This window comes from Callorhinus ursinus, unplaced genomic scaffold, assembly GCF_003265705.2.
Source record: "Callorhinus ursinus isolate GAN/ISIS: 27379988/994484 unplaced genomic scaffold, GSC_fseal_2.0 scaffold2, whole genome shotgun sequence".
Taxonomy (NCBI): Eukaryota; Metazoa; Chordata; class Mammalia; order Carnivora; family Otariidae; genus Callorhinus; species Callorhinus ursinus.
The window spans coordinates 60330389-60356447 of NW_027397064.1; the positions used below are offsets into that span (position 1 = coordinate 60330389).

The 26059-nt window shown below is 35.3% G+C and overlaps 1 protein-coding gene across 4 annotated transcripts in view; it reads right to left on the minus strand.

Annotated features, from left to right (window-relative positions):
* Window positions 1-87: 87 nt before the first annotated feature.
* PPIG (peptidylprolyl isomerase G) overlaps window positions 88-26059 on the minus strand; it is a 53232-nt gene continuing 27260 nt past the window's right edge. For all 4 annotated transcript variants that reach the window (XM_025853449.2, XM_073882834.1, XM_025853473.2 and 1 more), the window contains 7 exons: window positions 26024-26053; window positions 25794-25933; window positions 12594-12807; window positions 11615-11782; window positions 9513-9600; window positions 5958-6094; window positions 88-5763 (listed from right to left, as the gene is read on the minus strand). In XM_025853449.2, coding sequence (XP_025709234.1) covers window positions 4656-5763; window positions 5958-6094; window positions 9513-9600; window positions 11615-11782; window positions 12594-12807; window positions 25794-25933; window positions 26024-26053 — 1885 coding nt within the window. In that variant the 3' untranslated portion in view covers window positions 88-4655. The remainder of the gene's footprint in view (window positions 5764-5957; window positions 6095-9512; window positions 9601-11614; window positions 11783-12593; window positions 12808-25793; window positions 25934-26023; window positions 26054-26059) is intronic.

The window sequence follows — 26059 nt, forward strand, 5'->3', positions numbered from 1 at the left end:
TTAAAAATAAAAAGGAAATACCAGTATTAGGTTGGGAAATATGTTTAAGAAGGAAGCCTAAAAAGCAATGAAAATAGAAAAAACAAATTGATACTAAAAGTATTTTAATACACAATTAATTTACACAGTCCATATGAAGCACTCACATTTTACATATTCTTCTGGCTAAATAAAGCATTTAAAAACACTCCAGAATTCAAGAATTTAATACCTCTTAACACATATAAACCACTGAATGGTCAGAACATTTTTATCTAACCATATATATTTTCAGTGACTAACTTTCAAGTTGGTGCATTTTCCCTAAATATATCTAATTTAAATAAAAATGAAACCAAACAAGGAACCAAAAACTAAACGATTTGTTTTACGAGTCAATTAACATCTATATGGCTTTACAATGTCAAGTGTTATATTAAAACTGGCAGGCACAGGATATAATACAATGTTCCCAATGCTGAGAAATTTGGAGGAATTAAAAAGCAAATGGTAGCATTCCAGTAGACAGTAATGCAAATTCCAAATCTAACCTTAAGTTTGCTGAGGCAAAAGACACACTGTAATCTGAAACATTATGATTAAACATTTACACTAGAATTTATCTCCAAACCTTCTGGAAATCATCACTGCGACTAAATTCCTAAAGAAGCTCAGTACTGTTAAACTCTTTGCTCAGTTTTTCCTAATACAAATTCTATATCCCCATGGGTAAAATAAAAGTATATTTTAGTTGATTTATCTTCATTATTTAGCTTTTAATAAAAATAAAGGTTGAATAACTAATACAACAGTAATTTTAAAAATACAAAACAAACTGTTATAGTTTATTTAATACAATGTTTAACTATAAAAGTTGATAGTTTCAGAATTTAAATTCTGTAAAATGCAGTTTGCAGAAAACAGTTTTAACAGTTACTAGACTAATAAGAGAAGCAGCATTTTGAAACTAATACAATTGTGACAACAGCTTTATTCCTAAATTTCATTAAAAAAATATACATCACAGTGACTTTTGAGCTAGGAAAAGAAGTGCATTAACTTCACTTGAATTTTTCCCTTCCACAAAGAGAGCAGCCACGACTTTTAACATCCCCACATACAAATAACCAATTCATTTATCAATCCTTCAAAGTACTAGAAACACACAAAACAGAAACAAAATATACAGCAAGGGCTTTTGGTAACACAGGCATTTGCTTAAAAAAAAAAAAAAAAGAAAAAAGAAAAACCAGAAACACAACTTAACCCCACAATTTCTTCCTATACTTAAAAACAAACAAAACCCCTCAACAACTCCCTTCTCCAACCTTGCTGATGGATTTTTATTTATGTGATTTTTCTTTTAATATTTACTTCTTGTGTTACACCACAGGCCAGCGTTTGCATTTGTCTGAATCCTTTAAAGGCAGCTGGGAAACCCGCTATAGGCAGGTGTCAACCAATGCTGCCCTTCCTGGAGTTTATCAATTTTTAAAACGAGTATTGTAACAAAACATCTCTTTTCACAATAAACAGGTTATAAATCTACAATCCTTGGAGTTTATTCAACTGTAAATGTATGAATACTAAACTGAATAATTATAGTAAACATGACCGAAAGAAGACAGGAAAATACCCATTTTATGTTTCTTTATATCAATCAACTATATATATATGGTGTATATTTAAAGTACCTTCCAGTGAAGGGAAAGGGAACAAGTTTCTACAGAAATTCACTATAAAAGGTTCAAAGTGTGATGAAAAACAACTGCCACCTGGATGAAAAAGCATAGTGAGCTACTAAAAAAACCCCTAACTTTTCCATATACTAACTTGAAAACAAATTAGAATTGTCCTTTAATATCATTACTCAAAATACCAGAAACCCAATGTGTTCCTGTCCATAATATTAAGAAATGTTTACTTTTCAGTTTCATACCTTTCACTGGGTATAAGAATCAAAGGCCATTCAGCAAAGCCAATACGAATCAGTATCACACTTGTGCAAAGATAGATTTATCAAATTCTTTGAAACTTCTGTGAGGGCTTTAAGGAACTCTATTAGAAATTACAATGCTCTATGAACTCATTAACTGTAATTTAAAAATATTTTGAAGCAACCCAGTAGATTCTCTACTGCTCATCAACATTAATCTGTTGTGTCAATTTGTGGCAGATGGTTTACCCCCAAAAAAGAATGAAATAATCATGAAAAAAAATTCTCATATTGCCAAACAATAAAATAAACCAATTAAATATCTTTAGAGGATATGAAGTCAAAGATAGTTTGAGGTAAACTGTAAGCTCAGACTTAACTATAAAATCAATTTGACAGGAAAGAGCCAGCTTTCAGGAAGGAGTATAATCAAAGTAAAAGCTAAAGGTGGCACAACTATTAAAAATGCAATAAAAGGACTGTTTGAGCTATGTGCTATTCAGATATAAAGGCAGACGAGGTACAGTTAATGCTGTTTAATTATTTTCTAAATGTTTTTATTCTGAAAATAAAATCTGATTGTCATCTTTCATCTCAATTTCTTCACCATATCTGTTCTACTATAAAAACTAAGTTTTTAAATGTCTATAAATGCTTAGCATGGAGTTGCTCTTTTGATAACCAGAACAGGAGAATACTACTTACAGAAATTGCTAAAATTTTTTCCCTGTGGTTACTTGCCTATAATTCTTACTAGATACAGCTCTGTGATCAGACAACATGTATTTTTACCTAGCATGGGTTTTTTTTTTTTAATTGTTATTAGAAAACCTTTCTTAAAATAGCACCTTGAAGCTCAAATAGTTTATAACAGATATTTTAAAAATGTAATTTACTGAATTTAAAGACAATAACTAATTTAAAATATGTAACAGATTATATAGCTTGGGAACTCAAGACTCAATCATCCCTAAAGTAGGTCTGTGGTCAAGTCTCTAAGGAATCAATCACCCCAGATTATCATAAACATCTATCACTTTTATCGTCAGGAAAAAAAATTTAGAAAGACTTCATTGTGGATTATTTGCTTCAAGATATTCCAAACAATCTTATAATCATTACCTATTATTTGTTATGCAAACAGCTACCACAATGCCAAATGTTCATTACTGTATTAATCATTAATGGGAAGTATTATGTTAAGCACTGCTTTGCTCAGTACAAATAGCACTGAGTAGTTACTGGGTTCTACCTTGGTAAGAGTTGATACTACATTGACAAATATGAAAGTACAAAACACTCTAAAGGCTACTATTAATTGGAATTCTGAAATTTCTTCTCAAATGAGGCAGGTTTTGTGTTTGCTGGATGTTCAATATTTTATTTAGAAGAGAAATTACAGAAAAAAAGGCCACACATCACAAAAATAGCAATATACAACACACAAAATTCTAAATGGACTTTGGGTATCTTTTACTGTTTAACTCTGTAAGCTATCAAATTTTGCAACTTTCTACTCTACTCTACGTGGCAATGTTGCACATGCCAAGCTAAATAATGTTAACAGTAATGGTATAAAGCCATCTGAATAGAAAGAAACCAGAGTCATAAACATGCTATACCCTATTGTGATATATATAGAACAGATGCATTTTCTTGCCATTTGAAACTCACAACTATGAGAGTTAGAGAAGTCAGCTCAAGTTAAAAAACCAAATCCAAAACAAGAACCATGCAGAATTAACACTCAACTCTATATAGATCAGTGGCCAAAGAGAAATCTTGGAAGTTAGTATGTCAATACTAACAATTTTTAGAATCTGACTTAAAGACCTGCACAAGTGGTATGTTTTAGTGAGAAAAATATCTTCATTTTAGAGAAAGGTAAGAGTAATTATAAAACAATGTTCCCCAAAGCAAAAATTTCCTCTCTCCAGACCAAAAGCAACATAGAATTGAGAATTACAATCTGATCTTCCAAGGTACAGTTCCTGTCAGATGCTGTATAACAGCAAGTCAAACTCAATCAGTACATCAACTGAAAAAATTACTCAACTATTTTTGTAAACAGTTAAGTAAATAAAACTAGGCAGGAAAAATTAGTATGCATCAAGCTACGAGTGGAATTACAAAGAATAACATAGGCAGTACAATATAAATAACTTTTAAAGCACAAATTACTATAAAATCAAAAGTGATGACTTAAGATCTCAAGTTATTAGGATCCTGCTTTTCTGTGTTAATTAAAAGCTGCTGCTGCTGCAAGCCTCTACTTAAATGCAATCAGAAAATCTATACAAGATTTCTTCTATCTAGTGGCTTCTAAAGTTACTTTAATCATGAGAAACACAAGCTTCTGTAACAATGTATTCCAACAATCAGTTATGCTTGTTTTCAACTGGCTAATCACACAAAGTGGGATGTAGAATAGCATATTTGCTATTGGCTGATTGTTGCAACACAAAAATGCATACATGAAATAGTTAAACACAGCACACAGTATTACACCAAAGTGTTTTTCTCATTTCAAGTTTATTAAAACTTTAGCAGTACAAATTATCCAGGTTGCAGATTATCAAAAGATCAACTCAATAAAGTCCACATTAAAAAAAAAAAAAAAAGGACAAACATAAAACCCAAAAACAATGAAAAGAGGAAAACAACATAAAGGAGATTCATCAGCAAGTCTCTAAAACTTAAAATTTGAGCAGAATGGAAATAAGAAGTTTACACAACTCACTCATCCACTTTTGTCTTCATCTGTTCCAGGGCTTGATTCATGATCAAATTTTTTATTTTTATCATGTATGTGGTCATTTTCTTGACCCTTTGATTTTTGGTTTTCTTTTTCCACTGAGGATCTGGTCTTCTCATCCTCCTTATTTTTCAATGTGGAGAACTTTAATTCATTGTCCTGACTACTTTGTTTTATTTTTGAGAACGGACTTTGATCTCTATCAGCCTTTTTTTCCCTATTATTTGAGCTATTATGATCTCGATTTTTAGAGTACATTCTTTTCTCACCCTCAGAATTTTCTTTTCTGTGTGAACTCTTACTTTCTTGGTTTCTATGTTTTTCTTTGTTTCTGCTTTGACTCTCCTCTCTGTCTGAGCTCCGTGAATCTCTCCTCCGCCTCCTTCTATCTTTACTTCTTGATCTTCCCGGCGTTGCCCTTCTCTCTCGGCTTCGGGACCTTCCCCGTCTCCTGTACTCTTGTTCTCTGTATCTATGGTACTCCTTGCTTCTGCTGCGGTCTCGGTCGTGGCTTCTGGATCGCACTCTTCTGCTCCTGTCCCTGCTTCTGCTTCGGTCCCTTGTTCTACTATTGTAACTGTGTTTGCCTTTAGTGGTATCCCGTTCTCTACTTCTAGACTGGGCACGTCTATCCTTTTCCTTACTTTTATTATGATCGTGCTCGTTACTTTTTGATTCTAACTGTTTAGACTTCTCTTTACTTCTACTCCTTTCCTGATCTTTTCCTTTAGAATCAGACTTTTCTTTTTCTTTAACAATCTCATGATCCCTTTCTTTACTCCTTGACCTCACCCTCTTTTCTTCATGTCTATTATGCTTCGGATCTCTTTCTTTACTCTTGGATTTCTCTTTGCTCTTACTCCTACTTTTCGATTTGGCCCTTTTCTTCACTTTGTTTTTATTATACTTATCATCCTTTTCTGAGTTTCTTCTGATGTCTCTCTCTTTGCTGTTAGATTTGTGGTCTTTAACTTTCTTTTCCTTTTCACTTTTTCTGTTTGGACTCTCAGACACATGCCTGTGATCAGTTACTTTTTTCTCTTTTACTCTAACTGGACTTCTTTGATTTTCTTTTATTTCATTTAACTCACTCCTAAAATAAAGGAGAAAAAAAGCTTTCTGGAATTTTATTAGAAAAAGGATGATGTCCATTATTAGCCAAAATGGTATTCTGTATTTTTAAAAATATTCAGAAACAATTGAAATGGCTATAAATTGAACTTTATGTACAAGAGTAAAAAGCGAAATACTTGTCACTACATGTGAAATAATATAGGTAAATCTTACTTATCCCCTTTGATCCATCTTTCACCACTTGATACCCTCATTCTTTGTGCTCTCTGCATCTCTTGCCTCCAATGTGGAGGAGTCTCACTACGTCTGAAACGATCCCTTGATCTGGATCTAGAAGGAGTTCGGTAACGCTTAAAAAAATAAAATGGGAAAAATATTAACCTCCTAAGAATATAAAAGCATTACAATCATAGCTGTAGCCTATACATTTCTAGGTTCAAATAAAATGTCTTATACTTCTATACCCTCTAAAATAACTAAGATTTCCTAATTTTCAGGTATGAATCCAGTGAGGCAAAAATACTTTACTCACTCATACTATAAATTCCAAATAAAAAGCATTACCCACACAGACTCTAGCCACCCATGTCCTCTTCACAGAACTATCCTATTTAAGTGATGCTACTGGACCCTAACAGGTACAGGAACCCTTACAAGTTGCCAAGTTTCAATTTGGAAATATGTATTCTTGATGTTTCCAAGCAAATATCCCATATTAGGAGAAAAACTGAGTAAATGCATAATGTTCATTTATTTAACCAGTATTTACTCAGCTCGTGGAATGGCCAACCACTCTACCATGTGTTGCAGAAACATTAGTGAGCCAAGGCATGTCTCAATTTTGCTCTTTTGGAACCTGAATTCTATAAGGCTAGGAGAACCCCTAGATAGATATATAATCACAGATATTCTCAAGCACAAATCAGTTACAATTAGAATCAGCATAAAGGAAATACAAGGTGCTCAGAGAATACGTAACAGAGATCCGGCCTAGTACAGGGAAAGTTAAATGATAATTAAAAGCTAACAACTAACAAACATGCATGAAGAGTTATATAGGCAAGAGTAAGGAAAAGAAGGTAGAAGTGTGAGGATGGATGGGTAAGGAAGAATATGGGAAGCATAAGAAATATCTTATTTGAAGGTCCCAAAACAGGAAAAAACATTGCACTTTTTAGAAATGACCATAAGATAGATCAGTATGGCTAAAGATAAAAACTGCCAGGGAGGGACGCCTGGGTGGCTCAGTCAGTTAAGCGTCTGCCTTCAGCTCAGGTCATGACCCCAGGGTCCTGGGATCGAGTCCCACATCAGGCTCTTTCCTCAGCAGGGAGCCTGCTTCTCCCTCTGCCTGCCACTCTCCGCCCCACTTGTACGGTCTCGCTCTCTGACAAATAAATAAATAAAATCTTAAAAACAAACAAGCCAACAACAACAAAAAACTTCCAGGGAAAGTAATAACTAGATAATACTGATGAGGTAAGCAAGGACTAGATTTTATAAGGTCTCATAGGCCATGGTAACAACTTTGGATTTATCCTATAATCGATGGCAAAGGAATGACATTTTCATTCTTAAATGACCATTCTGGGGACGCCTGGGTGGCTCAGTCGTTAAGCGTCTGCCTTCGGCTCAGGTCATGATCCCAGAGTCCTGGGATCAAGTCCCACGTCAGGCTTCTTGCTTGGCAGGAAGCCTGCTTCTCCCTCACCCATTCCCCCTGCTTGTGTTCCCTCTCTCACTGTTTCTCTGTGTGTCTTAAATCTTAAAAAGAAAAAACTTAAAAAAAAAAAAAAAGACCATTCTGGATACTGTTTTGAGGAAGAATTCTATCAGTGATTCTCAAATTGTAGTCCAGGGATCCCAAGACTCAGGGGATCTGTAAAGTCAAAACTATTTTCATTATATCATATTATTTGCCTTTTTCACTTTCACTCTTTCATTATTGTACAGTGGAGTTTTTCAGACTACATGACGTTTTAGTATCTTTGCTCTCATAGCTAACGGAATGTGTGCTTATATATTCTTGTATTTTAAATAGTTCTTGGTTTTAATTTCTAAAACTATAAATATTGATGGATATAACCCATATCACAAAAGCTCCTTTGGATCCTCAGCAATTTTTAAGAGTGTAAAGAGAAGGGCACCTGGGTGGCTCAGGGATCGAGCCCTGCATCAGGCTCCCTGCTCAGCGGGAAACCTGCTTCTCCCTCTCCCACTCCCCCCTGCTTGTGTTCCCTCTCTCGCTGTGTCTCTCTCTGTCAAATAAATAAAATCTTAAAAAAAAAAAAAAGCGTAAAGAGATTCTGGGGCACCTGGGTGGCTCAGTCAAGTGTCCAACTTCTTGATTTCAGCTCAGGTCTTGATCTCAAGGTTGAGTTCAAGCCCCACATTTAAAAAGAAAAAAAAAAAAAGAGTGTAAAGAGAGTTCTAAGACAAAAAAGTTTGAGAACTGCCATGAGAACAGTGAGAAGGCCATTTATAGTTCAGAGAATATACAAAGGTAAACTGAATTAAGGTGGTGGGAGCGAAGCTTGAGAAGCAGATGGATTTCAAAGTATTTAGAAGGTTGAAATGAAGGGATTTGGTTTTGGTGCTGGATAAGATATACAAGGTAGGAAAGGAGAGAAATAAAATGATTCTTGGGCTTTAAGTAACTGCACAGGTGTTGGGTGTCTATCAGTGAGAGCAGGAACCTAACGGGGGTCTGAAGAGGAAGTGCTTATGCTCAACATTATATACACTGAGTGTGAAGTGTCTGTTAAGCAACTAGCTGGCTGTCAAATAAGTCTTGGCACCAGAAAAGCAGATGAGCATTTGATACTTATCAACACACAGGTAAGCCACTGAAGCTGTGGGAGTGATGAGACTGCCCAAGGACCATATGCAGAGCAAGAAGAGTTGGAACCCTGAGGTACTACTCTATTAAAGGCCAGGTATAAGAGTATGAACTGGCAGTGGACATTCAAAATAGACTGGCCAGAGACAGAAAGAAAACAGGACAGAAGCAAGTGGAAAGAGTATTACAAGGAGGGAGATTAAGTAAGACAAAGACTGAAAGGACCCACTGGATTTTATGACATATAGCCAACCATATAGGTAAGGGCTATTTTCAGCAGAATGGTAGAAGATGAACTGAAATGGTTTAGAAATGAGTAAGAAGTGAAGAAATAATATGCCAAGTAGAGCCACATTTCTAAAAAATTTTGAAGACACAAGATATTCGGATGGGGAGAATCCAGTAAAGAGGATGAAATACAGGAACAGGGTTAATTTTTAAAAAGATTAAGAGATATAATGGTCAGGAAGTAACAAGGAAGCACAAGAAAGACGCTGATCTCATTTTACACCATGCACATGTAAAATCTATTAACATCCATATATTTTCAGTTTGGAAGTACCAACACAAAGACGTTACTATGAAAAGAGAACATGGGGCGCCTGGGTGGCTCAGTCATTAAGCGTCTGCCTTCGGCTCAGGTCATGATCCCAGGGTCCTGGAATCGAGCCCCACATCAGGCTCCCTGCTCAGCGGGAAGCCTGCTTCTCCCTCTCCCCCTCCCACTGCTTGTGTTCCCTCTCTCGCTGTGTCTCTCTCTGTCAAATACATAAATAAAATCTTTAAAAAAATAATAAATAAAATAGAGAACATAATTCAATATCCATATCTACTCTAAATATTTGTTATGTATAAAACAATATTTAAGAAACACTCAAGTTATTTATGATAAATGCAATATTAAGATTTCTGGGAAAAGAATCACCTACCCTTGGTCCTCTTCCTTTAATTTTCCTGCCAGACCTAGTAACTAAAAGTCGCCTCTGGTATGAAGCAGGCTGGGAGTTAGGTGGATTACTAGAAGGAAGCAAAGGGAAAATTAAAATACACACACACACACACACACACACACACACACACACACACACACTGGAATATTACTTGGTCATCAAAAAAATGAAATCTTAACCATTTGCAACGATGTGGATGGAACTAGAGGGTATTATGCTAAGTGAAATAAGTCAGACAGAGAAAGACAATTATATGATTTCACACAAATGTGCAAGTTAAACAAGACAGATGATCATAAGGGAAGAGAGGGAAAAATAAAATCAGAGAGGGAGACAAACCATAACAGACTCTTAACTATGGGAAACAAACAGGGTTGCTGGAGGGATGGGGTAACTGGGTGAGGGCACCTGATGTAAATTAGCACTGGGTATTGTATGCAACTGATGAATCACTAGATTCTACCTCTGAAACTAATAAAACATATGTTAATGAATTAAATTTAAATTAAAACAACTATAAAAATGAATCTGGAGAATATACTTTACTGATCTAAACTGATAAATTTAAATCTTATACATAATCAGTAGTTTTCAATGTTATCAATTCCTACTAGGTATCTGGAAAAGTATGGGAGCATTTTTCAACTATCAATGACTAGACAGTGCTACTGGTACTTAGAACCATGAGTTAGGAATGCTAAAACCTTGTAATGCATGAGAATGAAGAACTATTCTGCCCCAAAATGCCAGCTGTGTGCTGAGAAACCCTGTTAATTAACCATTTTTAAGATGAAATTAACTTGAAAGCATTAAGGAAAATCAACATAGAAGAGTTCATATAGCTCAGCGTAGGCGGTATGCCACTAAGAAAATAATTTTAAAACTATCTTATTCCAGGGGTGCCTGGGTGGCTCAGTAGGGTTGAGCATCTGACTCTTGATTTCGGCTCAGGTCATGATCTTAGGGTCCTGGGATCAAGCCCTTGTCGGGCTCTGTGCTCTATGGGTAGTCTGCTTGAGATTCTCTCCCTCTGCCCCTCCCTCTGCTCATGCACACACTCTCTCTAAAATAAATAAAATGTTTAAAAAAGAAAAAAACAACCCCATCTTATTCCAAAGTAGCTTATAATCCTATAAGCAACTGTTCACTGTGAAGAGAACTATAGAAAAGAGTAATTAATGATAATAAAGTAGACACAAGCTGGCATGAATTAGCAAAACATATATATCCTGGTTTACACCAAAAAGGGAAACTGTTTTCAAAAAATAGTGAGTTAATATTTAATTAGCACAAATAATATCCATGTAAGTTATATTTGAAAAGTTCATTCTAAAGTAGTTCAAACATTATCTCTGTAATATTTATTTCCTTAAAAATACCTTTCCTAGTACTTGAGGAAAAATTAACTCAATCCAATCCACTGAAATTACTCCAAGTTTCAAATAACATTTTTTAAAAAGAAGCTAAGATTTATTTTTATATTTTTACTGTATTGTGAAAGTATACGGGAGATACTCAGAATTGTATTACTTTTATGTTATTAACAATACGATTCTAATCATACATAAGAAAATGACTTCAATCTTTTTTCTATTTTTGAACATAATTATTAAAATGATTTATAAAGAACCAATAGGCCAACTAATACTAATAATGTGAATTTACACAGAAAAATTTTCAAAGAACTTGAATATATCAATTTTCATTACCACAATACTATAAATTAGGCATGAAAACAGCAATAAAGGTTCTTACTTGCTTAGAAGTTTAATATATACAAATTACACAGTAAGACAGCTTGTTTTAAATGGAATTGGTCTGAAATGCTACAATGCATCTTTCTGCAGTGCTTATTTTTCAAAAAAGTAACTTTTAACTCAAAATCTGTTTGAATTAAATCAGTTTATCTTTTTAGATATATAGTTAACAAAAAGGAGCTTTGCTAACATTATCCTATAAAAAAAGATTTCAATCTTGGGACAAGGTCACCAATTAAATCTTGTTTAAAGTACATAAAGACTTAAAAAAAAAGTTGTTTTAAAGAGTGTAGGGCACGCTACAAGATAGACACATTAACATACCACTCCCTCTCTCGCTCTCTTTCTCTGTTTTTCCTTTCTTTTTCATCAGCTTTAGGAGGACTTTTTCTCATTAGAAATCTGTTTTCAGGTATAGGAGGGATCTCTTCTGGACGGACAGTAGACTGGGGTTGTGCTTCAAGATTTTCAGTCTCACTTTCACTAGATGCACTTAACAGAAAACATACCAAAAAAAATTCCATTTCGTTATTATGCACCTATCCCAAATTTCCAATTGTTGGTATTTCTTTCCTTTGTAAGATGTCACAATATATAAGCCACCCTGCCCACCCCCTCAAAGATGCAATAACATACAGAAAATCCGCCTTCATTCCTCTGACAAACCAGCTAACCAACCCCAAAACCAAAACCAACTGTTTCCATTATCACATTCTCAGAAAGTATTTTCCAATAAAATGGATCTAAAACATGGAACTCCACAGGCAATGTACTCTGATAAATTTAAAATACTTAAAAATGTAGGCAAAGAAATTAGTTGCTTTAAAGACAATAGGCATAAAACAAGTTTTAGTACATAGATTATTTCAGACAAAACAGAAAAGAAAGTAAATATACTGACAATATTTGCTTTTACCCTTGTTTTCATAGCAATAAAGGAAATAGAGGACAAAAAAAGCAAGAGAGACTGCTATAAAAAATAGGGAAAATAATAATCGGTTTCCTATAATTCTCATTAATCCTATATATTCCTCCTAAGAAACACAAACCTATAAAACCAAAAGCATCTTTTCACTGAGTTCAAACACACAGAATTGAATGGCTTTGTTGAAAATGATATGAATGTACCTAAATTTAATCTACAGACTGTAGAATCAAAATGGTCTTATACTTAATGCTAGGAAATATTTCTCACTATTTTAACATTGCCATACAGATGATCCAAAATCCCAATAAGTTTACTTTTAAACTGAAGGCAATTAGAATATAAAGCTAGTATTATAAAAGAATTTAAAATTAAGACCTTTTCTTGCTTTTCTTTCGCTTCTTCTTTTCTTTCTTGTGTTTTCGGGAATTTTTCCTATGTTTCTTTTTTCTTTTTTTTGATTTCTCTTCAGAAGCACTTTCTGAATCAGAAGAATCAGAAGACGATTGAGAATCACTTGAGCTATCTGAGTCACTGGATGAGGAGGAAGATGATGATGATGACTTATGTCTTTTCTTTTCTTCTTTCTTAGCTTTAATAAGAAACAAAAAAGGTTTTGGTCAGCACTTTTTAGATAAACTTTGTAAGTGGAAATTTAGATTTGCAGCAGATTCTCACTAAGTCCAGTATTTAACACTTAGCTCATCCAGCTATTTGAACTGAGGAGTACAGGAAAGGAGTCAAAACTTACGATTAGAATCCAGATCTTTGGATTCATAGATTGAAGTTCTATCTATTACACCAAAGAATTTTGGAAAAGTAACAGGTAAGTCTAAAACACTAAGTTGATTTTAGGAAACATTTAAATGACAGTTCCTAAAAAGCACAGAATTTTAAGAGTCCCGGATTCAAATCTTCTTGTGGTTTTCAACTTTTTCTATTATCAAGAATAGAGGTAGAACTGTAGGAGAGAAATAACACACAAAAAAAATACTTTGCATAAATGTGGAAAATAAGAAACATGACTCCACTGGCATTGGCTTGTTTCAATGCCTGAGCATTCCTCTAATGAATAAGAAATTTAGCTTAGTTGAAGAGAATTACCACAGAGGGTAGTCATTTGCCAATGGTTAATAACTATGCTACAAAACTATGCTACAAAAATAATTTCAAATTGAAATTTTATTTTGGATTAAGTAGGTAATAATTTTTAAAGGGATCCCAAAACTCAAATGCTTTAAGGACTAGGCAACAAATATAAATAAGTGAAATTAACCAGGTATGATACAACAGGAATTGGGGAAAGATAAGACAAACCGAAAAGAGCCTGACTCATCTAAAGGTATTCTAATTCAAACTATGGTGGACTTAAAGTGAAATCAGGCCAAAGATGGGACAACACTGATATATGGATAAGTATAACAAACTGGAACACATCAAATATATTAGAATTCATCAGTTCATAATGATATTGGTAAATAAAATATAAAGAATTTATCTGCTTTTCCTTATACAAACTGTACCACAGGCTAACCAAATAGTAAATGAAAGGAAGATGCTCTTTTATCAAAAGTATTCCAGGAATAAATGAAGCAGAAATTATGATTAGGATATCATCATTTTGCAACTCATAATGAGGCACTGACATCAAGAACTGCTGCAGAGCACAAAAACTACTTTTCGTATACGACACCTGCTATCATCAAATAAATAAATAAATAAATAAATAAATAAATAAATAAATCCATCCATCCATCCATCCAAACTGCATCTGATCAACTTTCTAGACCTAACTACAAAGTCATATGAAATAGAAGCAAAAAAGAACACATTACGTAACAAAGATGCAATCAGTATAATCTAATGTCTGTAGTAATGGGAAACACTACAGGACAAATGACATAGCTTGTTCAACAAATAAAACTCAAGGAAACAAAAGAGATGGTACTGGAAATCTGTTTAAAACAAAATCAAAAAAATTTCACAAACCCAATGTCTGAACCTTACTTGGATTCAAATTAAAACATTAAAAAAATTACATTAATGAAACAATTAGAAATTTGAACGCTGACAGGAATATTTAGGAATATACATGTGTGTACACATGATTATGATACTAGTTTTCTTAAAAGAATCGTTTTTTAGACCAATAATGAAATATTTATCAATAAAATGTTATGCCTAGAATTTGCTTCAAAATAACAAGAGGGGCACCTGGGTGGCTCAGATGGTTAGCGTCTGCCTTCGGCTCAGGTCATGATCTTCAGGTCCTGGGATCAAGCCCCACACTGGGCTCCCTGCTCAGCAGGGAGTCTGTTTCTCCCTCTTCCTCTCCCCACTACTCCTGCTCTCTCTCTCTCACTCTGTATCTCTCTGTCTCAAATGAATAAATAATTTTAAAAAATTCTTTAAAAAAACAAACAAACAAAACAAAATAACAAGAAAGAACTGGCCAGGATATAGGTAAAATGATACTGGCCAGGACTTAATTGTTGAAGCTAAGTAATGAACACTATTGTTTGGTTATACTACTTCGACCACTTCTGTATATGTTAGTATTTTCCATGATAAAAAAAAAAATCAGAGCACAAAGAAAATACATCTTTGGACTGACTGTTGGTTGATTACAGACCTTAATTGAAAGGGTTAACAGCTGGTTTACAGCCTTTCGTTAGCCTCAGGAGCACCTGAGGATCTGGAAGTTGGCCAAATCATTCTTGAAACTCTTAGCTCAGAATTTATAGGAGTGTCCTAATTAAAAGATAAATGACAATCGGGCTGAAGTTACTATGTCCTTTACCCAGGACTTGCGGTTCACCACACCAAGATTGTTTTTCCAGTACAGTAAGATGCTGCTGCACTGGAGAATAGGAATAAGGTATAAAAGGTGAAGGCAGGGGGAAGGGGAAAAAAAAAAAGGTGAAGGGACCTGAGGTAAAGGCTTCGTCACACAGCCATGTTCCTCAGGATCATGAACATAACAAGAGTGAGATGCCTGGGACATATGCAAGCTCTGCCTAGAAATCATGAGATCTCTACTATGTTGTTGCTGTACAAACTACGCTGTTCCTATCCTGAATCCTTTCTTAAAGGAAAATAAACTTAGTGCTGAGTAAAGTCTATTTTGTATTTTGTCTCATGAGTCCAACTGTTAATCTGAACCCAAGCCCACTATTGTCAGTTGAGGCAAAGAATGGGTATGTAAACATATACAAACTGAAACATCCACTTATATATACTACAAACCTGAGAGATGGGTGGGTGGGTAGGAGGTAATCAAACTTAAACTGAAGGAATAAATTCATAATGAATAACTCTAAATATGAGATCACAAAATAGGCAAGCAAAATATTTCACATAAACACAGTAACGCTTTACTTGATTACCATGATTTACCAGATTAACAAAGCTTTATTTACCAGTTCCAACTTATATTTATTTTACATTGAGATTCTTTCCCATGATAAATACACTGCAGTTTGCTTCTTTAACAAACAAGCCTAATCTCCCCACCAAATGTATTAAATATATTTCAAGACCATAATTTAGTTCACATATCACTTTTTAAAAAATATTTTATTTATTTGAGAGCAAGGGAGAGAGAGACAGAGAGAAAGCACCCACACACATGCACCCACGAGCAGGGGGAGTGGAAGAGGGAAAAGCAGACTCCCTGCTGAGCAGGGAGACCAATGTGGGATTCGTTCCCAGGACCCTGGGATCATGACCTGAGCTGAAGGCAGTCGCTCAACCAAGTGAGCTACCTAGGCGCCCTCACACATCATTTTTCAAGAAAACATCTGAGTGAAGCAAGATATCACAATATGACATGCCAGAGATTTATGATTTTTTATGGTAATATAATCCGTCTGTATATCAGATTTCCACTATAAGAGGAAAATAAATTGTGTTTTAGGAAAAATGCCTTGGAAAGGTGCTTAGAAAGTTCTAAGGTTGAAAAAAAATTCCCTCTTCTGATGTTTATCTATTATTTTACAAGTGAAATTTAGTTTACATGCCCTTTTCCTATGATCTGCTCAGGGAAAAAAAAGAGAAAATGTTTGAGAAAGAAATGGCAGTTGAAGAACAGAAGAGTGAAAAGGCAAAAAAGAGGGACATGACAAAATCAGTATTGTTTTGTGTTTTTTTTTAAGATCTTATTTATTTATTTGACAGACAGTGAGAGAGGGAACACAAGCAAGGGGAGTGTGAGAGGGAGAAGCAGGCTTCCTGCAGAGCAGGGAGCCCGACGTGGGGCTTGATCCCAGAACCCTGGGATCATGACCCGAGCTGAAGGCAGACGCTTAACCAACTGAGCCACCCAGGCACCCCAAATCAGTATTAGTTCTAATAGAATATATCCTGAGTCTCAAAATCTGTGTTAAACTAAATTCAAAAATATGATTGAGGCACATTGTGAATCTGACTGAAACTTTATCCTTCTCAGATCAACAAATACAGATGACCACATCCTTGTACAGTCAAAATTCCATGTGTATTTTTTGACTCCACAGAAACTTCAATGGCCTACTGTTGACCAGAAACCTTACCAATAATTATAAACAGTCAAGCAAACCTACATATTTTTGTAGGTTTATATGGATTATATACTGTATTTTATTTTACCTTTTTAGAGAGGAGAGGTGGAGAGAGAGAAGGGGGGGCGGAGGGGTGGAGGGAGCGAGCGAGAGAGAGAGAGAGAGAGAGAGAGCAACTGTAGCAGGCTCTATGCTGAGCACAGAGTCTGTAGGTATGGGCCTCAATCTCTCAACGCTGAGATCATGACCTGAGCCAAAATCAAGAGTTGGATGCTTAATCAACTGAGCCACCCAGGCGCCCCTATATACTGTATTCTTAAAATAAGTGAGAGAAAAAATATTAAGAAAATCATAAGGGGCACCTGGGTGGCTCAGTTGGTTAAGCGACTGCCTTCAGCTCAGGTCAGGATCCTGGAGTCCCGGGATCAAGTCCCGCATCGGGCTCCCTGCTCAGCAGGGAGTCCACTTCTTCCTCTGACCCTCCCCCCTCTCATGCTCTATCTCATTCCCTCTTTCAAATAAATAAATAAAATCTTAAAAAAAGAAAATCATAAGGATGAAAAATACATTTACAGTACTATTATACTGTTTTTATATATTTTTAAAAATCCATGTATAAGTAGACTCATGCAGTTCAAACCCGTGTGGCTCAAGGGTCAACTGTATGTTTAAATGAGTAATATATAGATAGTATATAGTACATATAATAGTAAATAGTTTATAAATAGGTATGTAATATGAAGGCAGGATGTAGAGTATATGGGCAAGTTCCATAGTAAACTTAAAAGATATGCACCTTCCCTCACAGAGTTTAGAATCTATTTGGAAAATAAGACCAACAAGTGTGCGTGCATTCAATAGCAAACAGCATCAGAAAATATACACTTCAGTAAATTTTCTAGAAACTGACTATAAATTGTATTAGGATTTAAAGTGAGTATGGTTAATAAACACAAAAGTAAAAAAAAAAAAAACACAAAAGTAGAAAGACTTTCAAGAAGTCAGTTCCACTGTTACACAACATATGTATTCCTATAAATCACTATGCTGTATATGAAAAATTACACATAAAAACTACATGGCTTATGGGAAAAATGGGAAAGGGGGTGCAAAACCCAAAAACTTCATCAATGACATAAAAAAAAAGTACAGGAAACTAATAAAAATGGCAGCAGAGTTTTACACACGTTAAATGGTTAATACATAAATACAACAATAAATGTGGCACTTTGAAAAAAACCTAGGGTTCACCTGTGGCAATAAATATTAGGGGGCTATAACTTGTGAGTTACTGTAAAGTAGTGGAAGGGTGATCTAAAATCAGATGTAAGGTTTCAGCAGTAGACTGTGCTTGAGTGTGACTCTTAACACAAGTAATTAACTGTGATAGTTTAGTTGATGTTTAAGGTGTGTGTAATGTGTAATTTTTGTGTATTCCTGTAAAGCTGTTACCCTGGATGTAATTTTCTGCATTCACTTTATGTTTCTTCTAAACAAGATCATGTATAAACGAAGGTGAAAAAGGTGTTACGTTGAAATTATTTTCTAATATACCAGTTGAATAAAACAAAAGCATGTTTTCAAAACAAACAGTATAGCAAAACTGACTATATTAAGATTTCATAGGAGTAGGAAAAGTGGGGAGTAATATCTGTACTTACAAAATGCTAATAAGCACTGAACAAAAAGTCCCTTTATAGGTGTAATTTAAGAATGAGTAGATTAAGGGCACCTGGGTGCCTCAGTCGTTAAGCATCTGCTTTCAGCTCAGGTCATGATCCCAGGGTCCTGGGATCGAGCCCCGCATCAGGCTCCCTCCTCAGCGGGAAGCCTGTTTCTCCCTCTCCCCCTCTCCCTGCTTGTGTTCCCTCTCTCGCTGTGTCTGTCAAATGAATAAATAAAAGCTTAAAAAAAAAAAAGAATGAGTAGATTATAACCAAGGAGGTAAAAGACCTGCACTTTGAAACTATAAAACATTGATGAAAGAAATTAAAGATGACACAAATGGAAAGATATTCTACCCTCATGGTTTGGAAGAACAGATATTGTTAAAATGTCCACACTACCAAAACAATCTACAGATTTAATGCAAATCCTACTGAAATACCAAGAACGTTTTTCACAGAACTGGAAAAACAATCCTAAAATCTGTATGGAACCACAAAAGATCCTAATGGTCAAAGCGATCCTGAAAAAGGACAAAACTGAAGGTATCACAATCCCAAAATTTCAAGATACACTACAATGCTGTAGTAATCAAAACAGTACAGTACTGGCCCCCAAAAAGACACAGAGATCAACAGAACAGAATAGACAATTCAGAAATAAACCCATGATTATACGGTCAATTAACCTATATAACAAAGGAGGCAAGAATGTACAATAGGTAAAACACAGTCTCTTCAACAAAAGGCACTGGGAAAACTGGACAGCAACATGTAAAAGAATGAAACCAGACCACTTTCTAACATCATACACAAAAATAAACTCAAAATGGATTAAGGATCTAAATATGAGTTCTGAAACAATAAAAATCCTAGAAGACAGCACAAGCAGTCATTTCTCTGACATTAGCCGCAGCATTTTTTTTCTAGGTATATCTCCAGAGGCAAGGGAAACAAAAAAACTATTTAAACTACATCAATATATAAAGCTAATATAAAGCATAATATAATGAACTATTCAGACTACATCAAAATATAAAGCTTCTGCACAGCAAAGGAAACAACAAAACTAAGACAACTAACTGAATGGGAGAAGGTATTTGCAAATGATATATCCAATAAAGGGTTAGTTTCCAAAACACATAAAGAACTTACACAACTCAACACCAAAAACCCAAACAATGCAATTAAAATTGGGCAGAAGACATGAATAGACATTTCTCCAAAGAAGACATCCAGATAGCCAAGACACATGAAAAGCTGCTCAACATCACTCATCATCAGGGAAATGCAAATCAAAACCACAATGAAGTATCACTTCGGACTTGTCACAATGACTAAAATCAAGAACACAAGAAACAAGTGTCGGTGAGCATGTGGAGAAAAAAGAACCCTCGTGTACTGTTGGTGAGAATGCAAACTGTTGCAGCCACTCTGGAAAACAGTACGGCGGTTCCTCAAAAAATTAAAAATAGCATTATCACATGATCCAGTAACTCCACTACTGGGTATTTACTGACAAAATACAAAAACACTAATTTGAAAAGATATATACACCCCTGTTTATTGCAGCATTATTTAAAATAGTGAAATTATGGAAGCAGCCCAAGTGTCCACTGATAGATGAATGGACAAAAATGTGGCATATATACAATGGAGTATTACTCCGCCATAAAAAACAACAAAATCTTGTCATTTGCAACAACACAAATGGATCTATGGGGTATAATACTAAGTAAATAAGTCAGTCAGTGAAAGACAAATACCATGTAATTTCACTCTTGTGGAATTTAAGAAGCAAAACAAACGAACTCTCTTTTAGAGAACTGATGGTTACCAGAATGGGGGGGGGGGCTGAAATAGGTGAAAAGGATTAAGAGTACACTTATCTTGATGGGCACTGAGTAATGTATAGAATTGTTGAAGCATTATACTGTACATCTAAAACTAAGAGAATGTTGTATGTTAATTACACTGGAATTAAAATCAAATCAAATGGCTAAAGGAATTTCTCCAAAGAGAAAGGAAATAATAGAAAGTGGCCTGGAATTTCAGAAAGAAAAAACAAGAATGGGTAAAAGATATGGGATAAAGGAATACAATCAGTTCATATAACTATAAATCATTCTTAAATTAAAAGATGCCAGGGGCACCTCGGTGCCTCAGTCGGTTAAGCGTTCAACTCTTGCTTTCAGCTCATGTCATGATCCCAGGGTCGTGAGATGGTGCTTGGAGTCCACTTGAAGATTCTCTCCCTCTGCCCCTTCCCCCATTTTCACACTAAAAATAAATAAATCTTAAAAAAAAAAAGATGCTAATATCAAACACCTTAGAGTAATGCCAATTAAAATTAGCTGGAAAAAAAATCCCACCTATTATTAGGCTGACAAAGATTAAAGAGTTTGACAATACATGGCTTTGCAAAGTATACAAGGGTAATTAATTTTATGTTCAATGGCAGTGTCTATCAAAATTACAAATGCATGACCCCTATAATCTATTAATCCCATTTTTAGGAATTTATCCCCTGTAATCTATTAATTCCATTTTAGGAATTTGACCAAAATTCACATACATTTAGAATGATATACAAAATGTGGGAATGAAAACTGGGCAGAGACAGGAAGGAGACTTCATTGACTATCCTTTCTGGCCTCTAAATATTAAAGCAAATGAATATATTAAATTTTAAAAAATTACAGAGGGGCACCTGGGTGGCTCAGTCGTTAAGTGTTTGCCTTTGGCTCAGGTCATGATCCCAGGGTCCTGGAATCGAGCCCCACGTCGGGCTCCCTGCTCAGTAGGGAGTCTGCTTCTTCCTCTCCCACTCCCCCTGCTTGTGTTCCCTCTCTCGCTTTCTCTCTGTGTCAAATAAATAAATAAAATCTTTACCAAAAAATGAAAAAGAAAAGTTGTAGGGCGCCTGGGTGGCTCAGTTGGTTAAGCAACTGCCTTCGGCTCAGGTCATGATCCTGGAGTCCCGGGATCGAGTCCCACATTGGGCCCCCTGCCAAGCAGGGAGTCTGCTTCTCCCTCTGACCCTCTTCCCTCCCGTGCTCTCTATCTCTCATTCTCTCTCTCAAATAAATAAAATCTTTAAAAAAAAAAAAAAAGAAAAAGAAAAGTTGTAGATACTGGGGTGCCTGGGTGGCTCAGTTGGTTAAGGAGCTTCCTTCAGCTCAGGTCATGATCCTGGGGTCCTGGGATTGAGCCCCAAGTCAGGGTCCTGCTTAGTGGGGAGTCTACTTCTCCCTCTCCTTCCACCCCTCTCCCCGCACTTGTGCTCTCTCTTGCTCACTCTCTCAAATAAAATCTTAAAAAATTAATAAAAGGTTAAAAATTGTAGAAATTTTAAAACTTCCAAGTATGACAATAATGGTTTTCATTCTGCAAAAAATCCTCCTATAATTGCCTAACCACTTACACACAATCTGTTCCAAAGTACCTGTTAGAAACATGTAGGTATCCTTAAGGTCAAATTAAACATTACTAAAAGCAAAACGACAAGGCAAATTAAAAATCATAATGGATGAAAAGGAATTACAAAGAGTAACACTTTCAACTTTGGGGCCATTTCTGGATAATTTTTTTAGATTATGTAGTTTGCTTATCATCAGGTAAAAGAATTTCCCAAACCTATTCACAGACCTTTTTGAGGGCTGGGATAGGATATAGTGTAAACTATTAATTAGGCATTGACTTTACTAGTATGATATTAAAGTTAAAAAAAAAAAAGCTCCAGAACATTTTGCTTGTAAAAATCTCAGGTAAAAAAAATGCTGCCTTATTCATTTTTATTTGAGATCTACAGATTTTACACCAATGAATTTCATGTGAAACCTTTATATTGAAGGAAATTTCTAGGGCACCATCAAGTAAGATTAAAGAACAGAACAGAAATAAAAAAAAAACAGAACTACTCCTAAAACAGGTCTCCATTAGATATTTTCATTTCATATTACTGGTCTTATCTTCTAATCAGTTTCTAAGTTTAACATCCCACTATTTTCCATTAAAAGTGCCATCACCACTGCTCCTAATTCCAGGTTAAGGGCAGTGAATGGGATCCTGTTGCTATACAAACGAGTCTCTGATGTTCTTTACCATCTCCTGAGTACAAGATTCACTAGCTCCTTTCCTTGCTCTGTTCTTTGCATATTGCCAGGCAATGTTTCCTACCCACATAATATGCAAAATTTCTGCTCATATAACTATCTATTTATTGTCCTGTTGCCACAACTCAGCACTTGTTTCTGTAATATAGCAATGGCCCTGTTTCTTGTTGCATGGTCAAAGTATACAGACTTCTATTTTAACCCCTCTAGCAAACTCTGAAAAGACCATGACCTGAGGTCATGCCAACTCCTGAAAAACCAGTTAAGTATCTTGACCAAGGTAGTGGTTTCACTCTCTGGTGGTCTGTGTTCTATCCTCCACTCTGCCCCATGACAGCCTCTACAGAAATGCAGTTTTCATTAGCCTCCAGTGTTCCATTTCTGCATGTTTTGGAAGGTTCTTCTCCTTGACTGTGAACCTTCTCAGGCACATTCAAGTGGCTACAAAAAGCAGAATTTCCAATCTTGCAACAGCAAAGGGAGAAAGGCCCAAGAAGATTGCCCAGACTCACCAAGACCATATACAGGTGGGCCCAGACAGTCAGAATTCTTCAGAAGTCTTTTTGTTTTCTTTCAGGAAGTTAGAAAAAGAAAAGAAAGATTCTGTATTTATTTCTTTTTAAACTGGGGTGTAAATCTCTCAAACAAGGTTTTAAATATAATGATGATGAACACCACCATGTTGCACAAAACTTTTTGACCGTTTCCAATTTAAAACGGTTAAGGAGGCCATCAAACCTATAAACTCGATGTGAGACCCAGCTCTGCCTAAAAAAAAGATTATATAGATGCATTACAAAATCCATTCTGACGAATGTTCTGAATGGTAAATAAAGGACTATAGGGTCATAGGTTCCAAACTGTGTGACCTTGAATATAAAGATCTTTTCATATTTCCACAGTATGGTCCAGAACAGAATAGGCATGGAAGCTATCACTCAAAACAAATCTGACCTTCTCAGAAACTCCTGGGCAGACACTAATAAAGGGCCAAATGTCCCTCTCCCCACCAAACTGCTGAAACTGGTAAGGGCAAGGTATGCTTCCTTAGCATAGTAAGATGCTACATTAATTTTCAGCACAATTTCTTGGTCATAATGGCATAGGCAAAATTAGCATTTATCTCTGTAAGTGAAAATATATTATAAAGACATAAATAGGGGTGCCTGGGCGGCTCAGTCAGTTACGCAGCTGCCTTCGGCTCAGGTCATAATCCCATGGTCCTGGGACTGAGCCCTGAGTCAGGCTCCTTCCTCAGCGGGGAGCCTGCTTCTCCCTCTCACTCTGCCTGCTGCTCTGCCTACGTGTGCTCTCTCTGTCAAATAAATACATAAAATCTTTAAAAAAAAAAAAAAAGACATAAATAATAACATATAGTGACATTCATTCACTTTCTCATTCTTTCAGCAAATATTCAAACACTGACATTTTATTACCAAAAGAATCTTTACACCAAATTTATTAGAGAATCTATGATAACTGCTTATGGTTTAAAAGGTGTATTTTTTTATTACTGCAATTTCTTTCCAAATATATAAACCACAGTATCCTTAACTTTTATAAGCAGAAAACAGATCCTAACACACAAGACCTTATAGACTATAAAATAAGAAAAAAAACCCTAATTTTTTATAGAGAATAAAAGATAGATTTCCTAGATGATATGGGAAGAAGTAATGCCTTAAACTAAAATGTTCCAATTGTACTAACAACACTCTGAAGAACTAAGTAACAGAACCAGGGTCTAAAACTTGCAGACATTAACACAGATTGCATTTTAATTTTTCATTTTTTAAAAAATAAAAGTTATTCAGTAACACCTCATTCTTTACTGGATCCTCACAAACACAAGGCATACATTGTACCTGTTGCTTGTACATATAGACAGAGAGCCAGGCTCAGGAACACCAAGAAGTTATATAAACACTCCCATTATGAGCTGCAGCATATTCCTGCAATGGTTTATAAGGTATATATTTGATATTACAGAGAAGAAATCATAGGAATCAAAGTAGAAAACAGAAACAGAAAATTAAAAATAAGCCTTCTCTATGAACATCTTGGGTCTTTTTAAATTAAAACAAATGTGTGTATTTCTTTTTTTTTTGAAAGATTTATTTATTTGACAGAGAGAGAGAGAGCGAGAGAGCGAGAGAGAGAGAGACAGCAAGAGAGGGAACACAAGCAGGGGAAGCGGGAGAGGGAGAAGCAGGCTTCCCGCCGAGCAGGGAGCCCCATGTGGGGCTCAATCCTAGGACCCTGGGATCATGATCTGAGCCAAAGGCAGACGCTTAACGACTGAGCCACCCAGGCGCCCCACAAATGTGTTTATTTCTAAATGACACAAAGAAATCAGTATACCTAAAACTTGAGAACAGAATGTTCTACTTAATGCCAATTCTGAAAGGAATGTTAAAGACTTTAAATGAGTTAGCAATACATAACAGAAAAAGGTCTAGATCTGGAGCCAGCAAGCTTGGGTTTGAAGCTTAGCTCCCTGATGTGGTAAATAACTTAATCTCCTTGACTATTTTCATCTGTAAAATGGGGGAAATACTACAGGGTTATTGTGAGGATCAGAAAAGATTATAGATGACTCTCACATTTGTTAAACATGGAAAACTAAGTATTGGTATTATTATTCCCTAGACTAGTTAGAAAGGGAAGAATAGAGTCCATTTATTATTTTATTGTTTTCTCCACAGGTAATCTCACCCTATACTTTTAGAATAACAGACCCAATACCTAATAAATGGTAGCAGTTACATATTTCACTTATATAATATAAACACTTAAAGTTCTTACCATTCAGATAATATATCAAACTATTGGTCATGTTAACTTCAAAACTTTTGGTCTAAGAAGTTTCTCAAATATGCCAGATGCTTCTGAATCTCAGGAGTGCATGAAAGGAAAATAATTTATTCCCAGTTTCATAGTCTATGTTATTCTCTTCAACTGTCATCTTCCCTCTTGCTGCGTGTTTCTCTAGAAGAGTATTTATTTACCATGCAATTTAGACAACTACCATTAAAAAAAAACAAAACAAAAAAAACAAAGTGGAAGGATAAATTATGGCAAGTAACAAGAAAATAAGTGATTCCATGGTAAATGAACAAAATATGAAGATAAAACACTTTTAGAAAACACAAATGCCTCATATTTATATTCACATTAATATAAATTTCATGCCAACTATTTAGAATGTCTCTGCTTGTTTTGTATGCATAAGCATTATCAGAAATATGCACTTGTTCTTACCTTTAGATTTGGGAATTAGCTCTCCACAACTGAGTATCCGCACCTCAGCAAATGGTTTGCTAGCTGCATCTGTTTTCTGGTTTTCTATCTCTCTCACAACTTCTTGACCAGATATCACTTGCCCGAAAACAACATGATGCCTAAAGAGTCAATTATAAGATGATCAATAACAGCTTTTAATTTTAACATTAATTTAAAATGGTCATAAAATAAATTAAAATAATCTTTACCCATCTAAATGAGGAGTTGGCTTCGTTGTTCTTTGG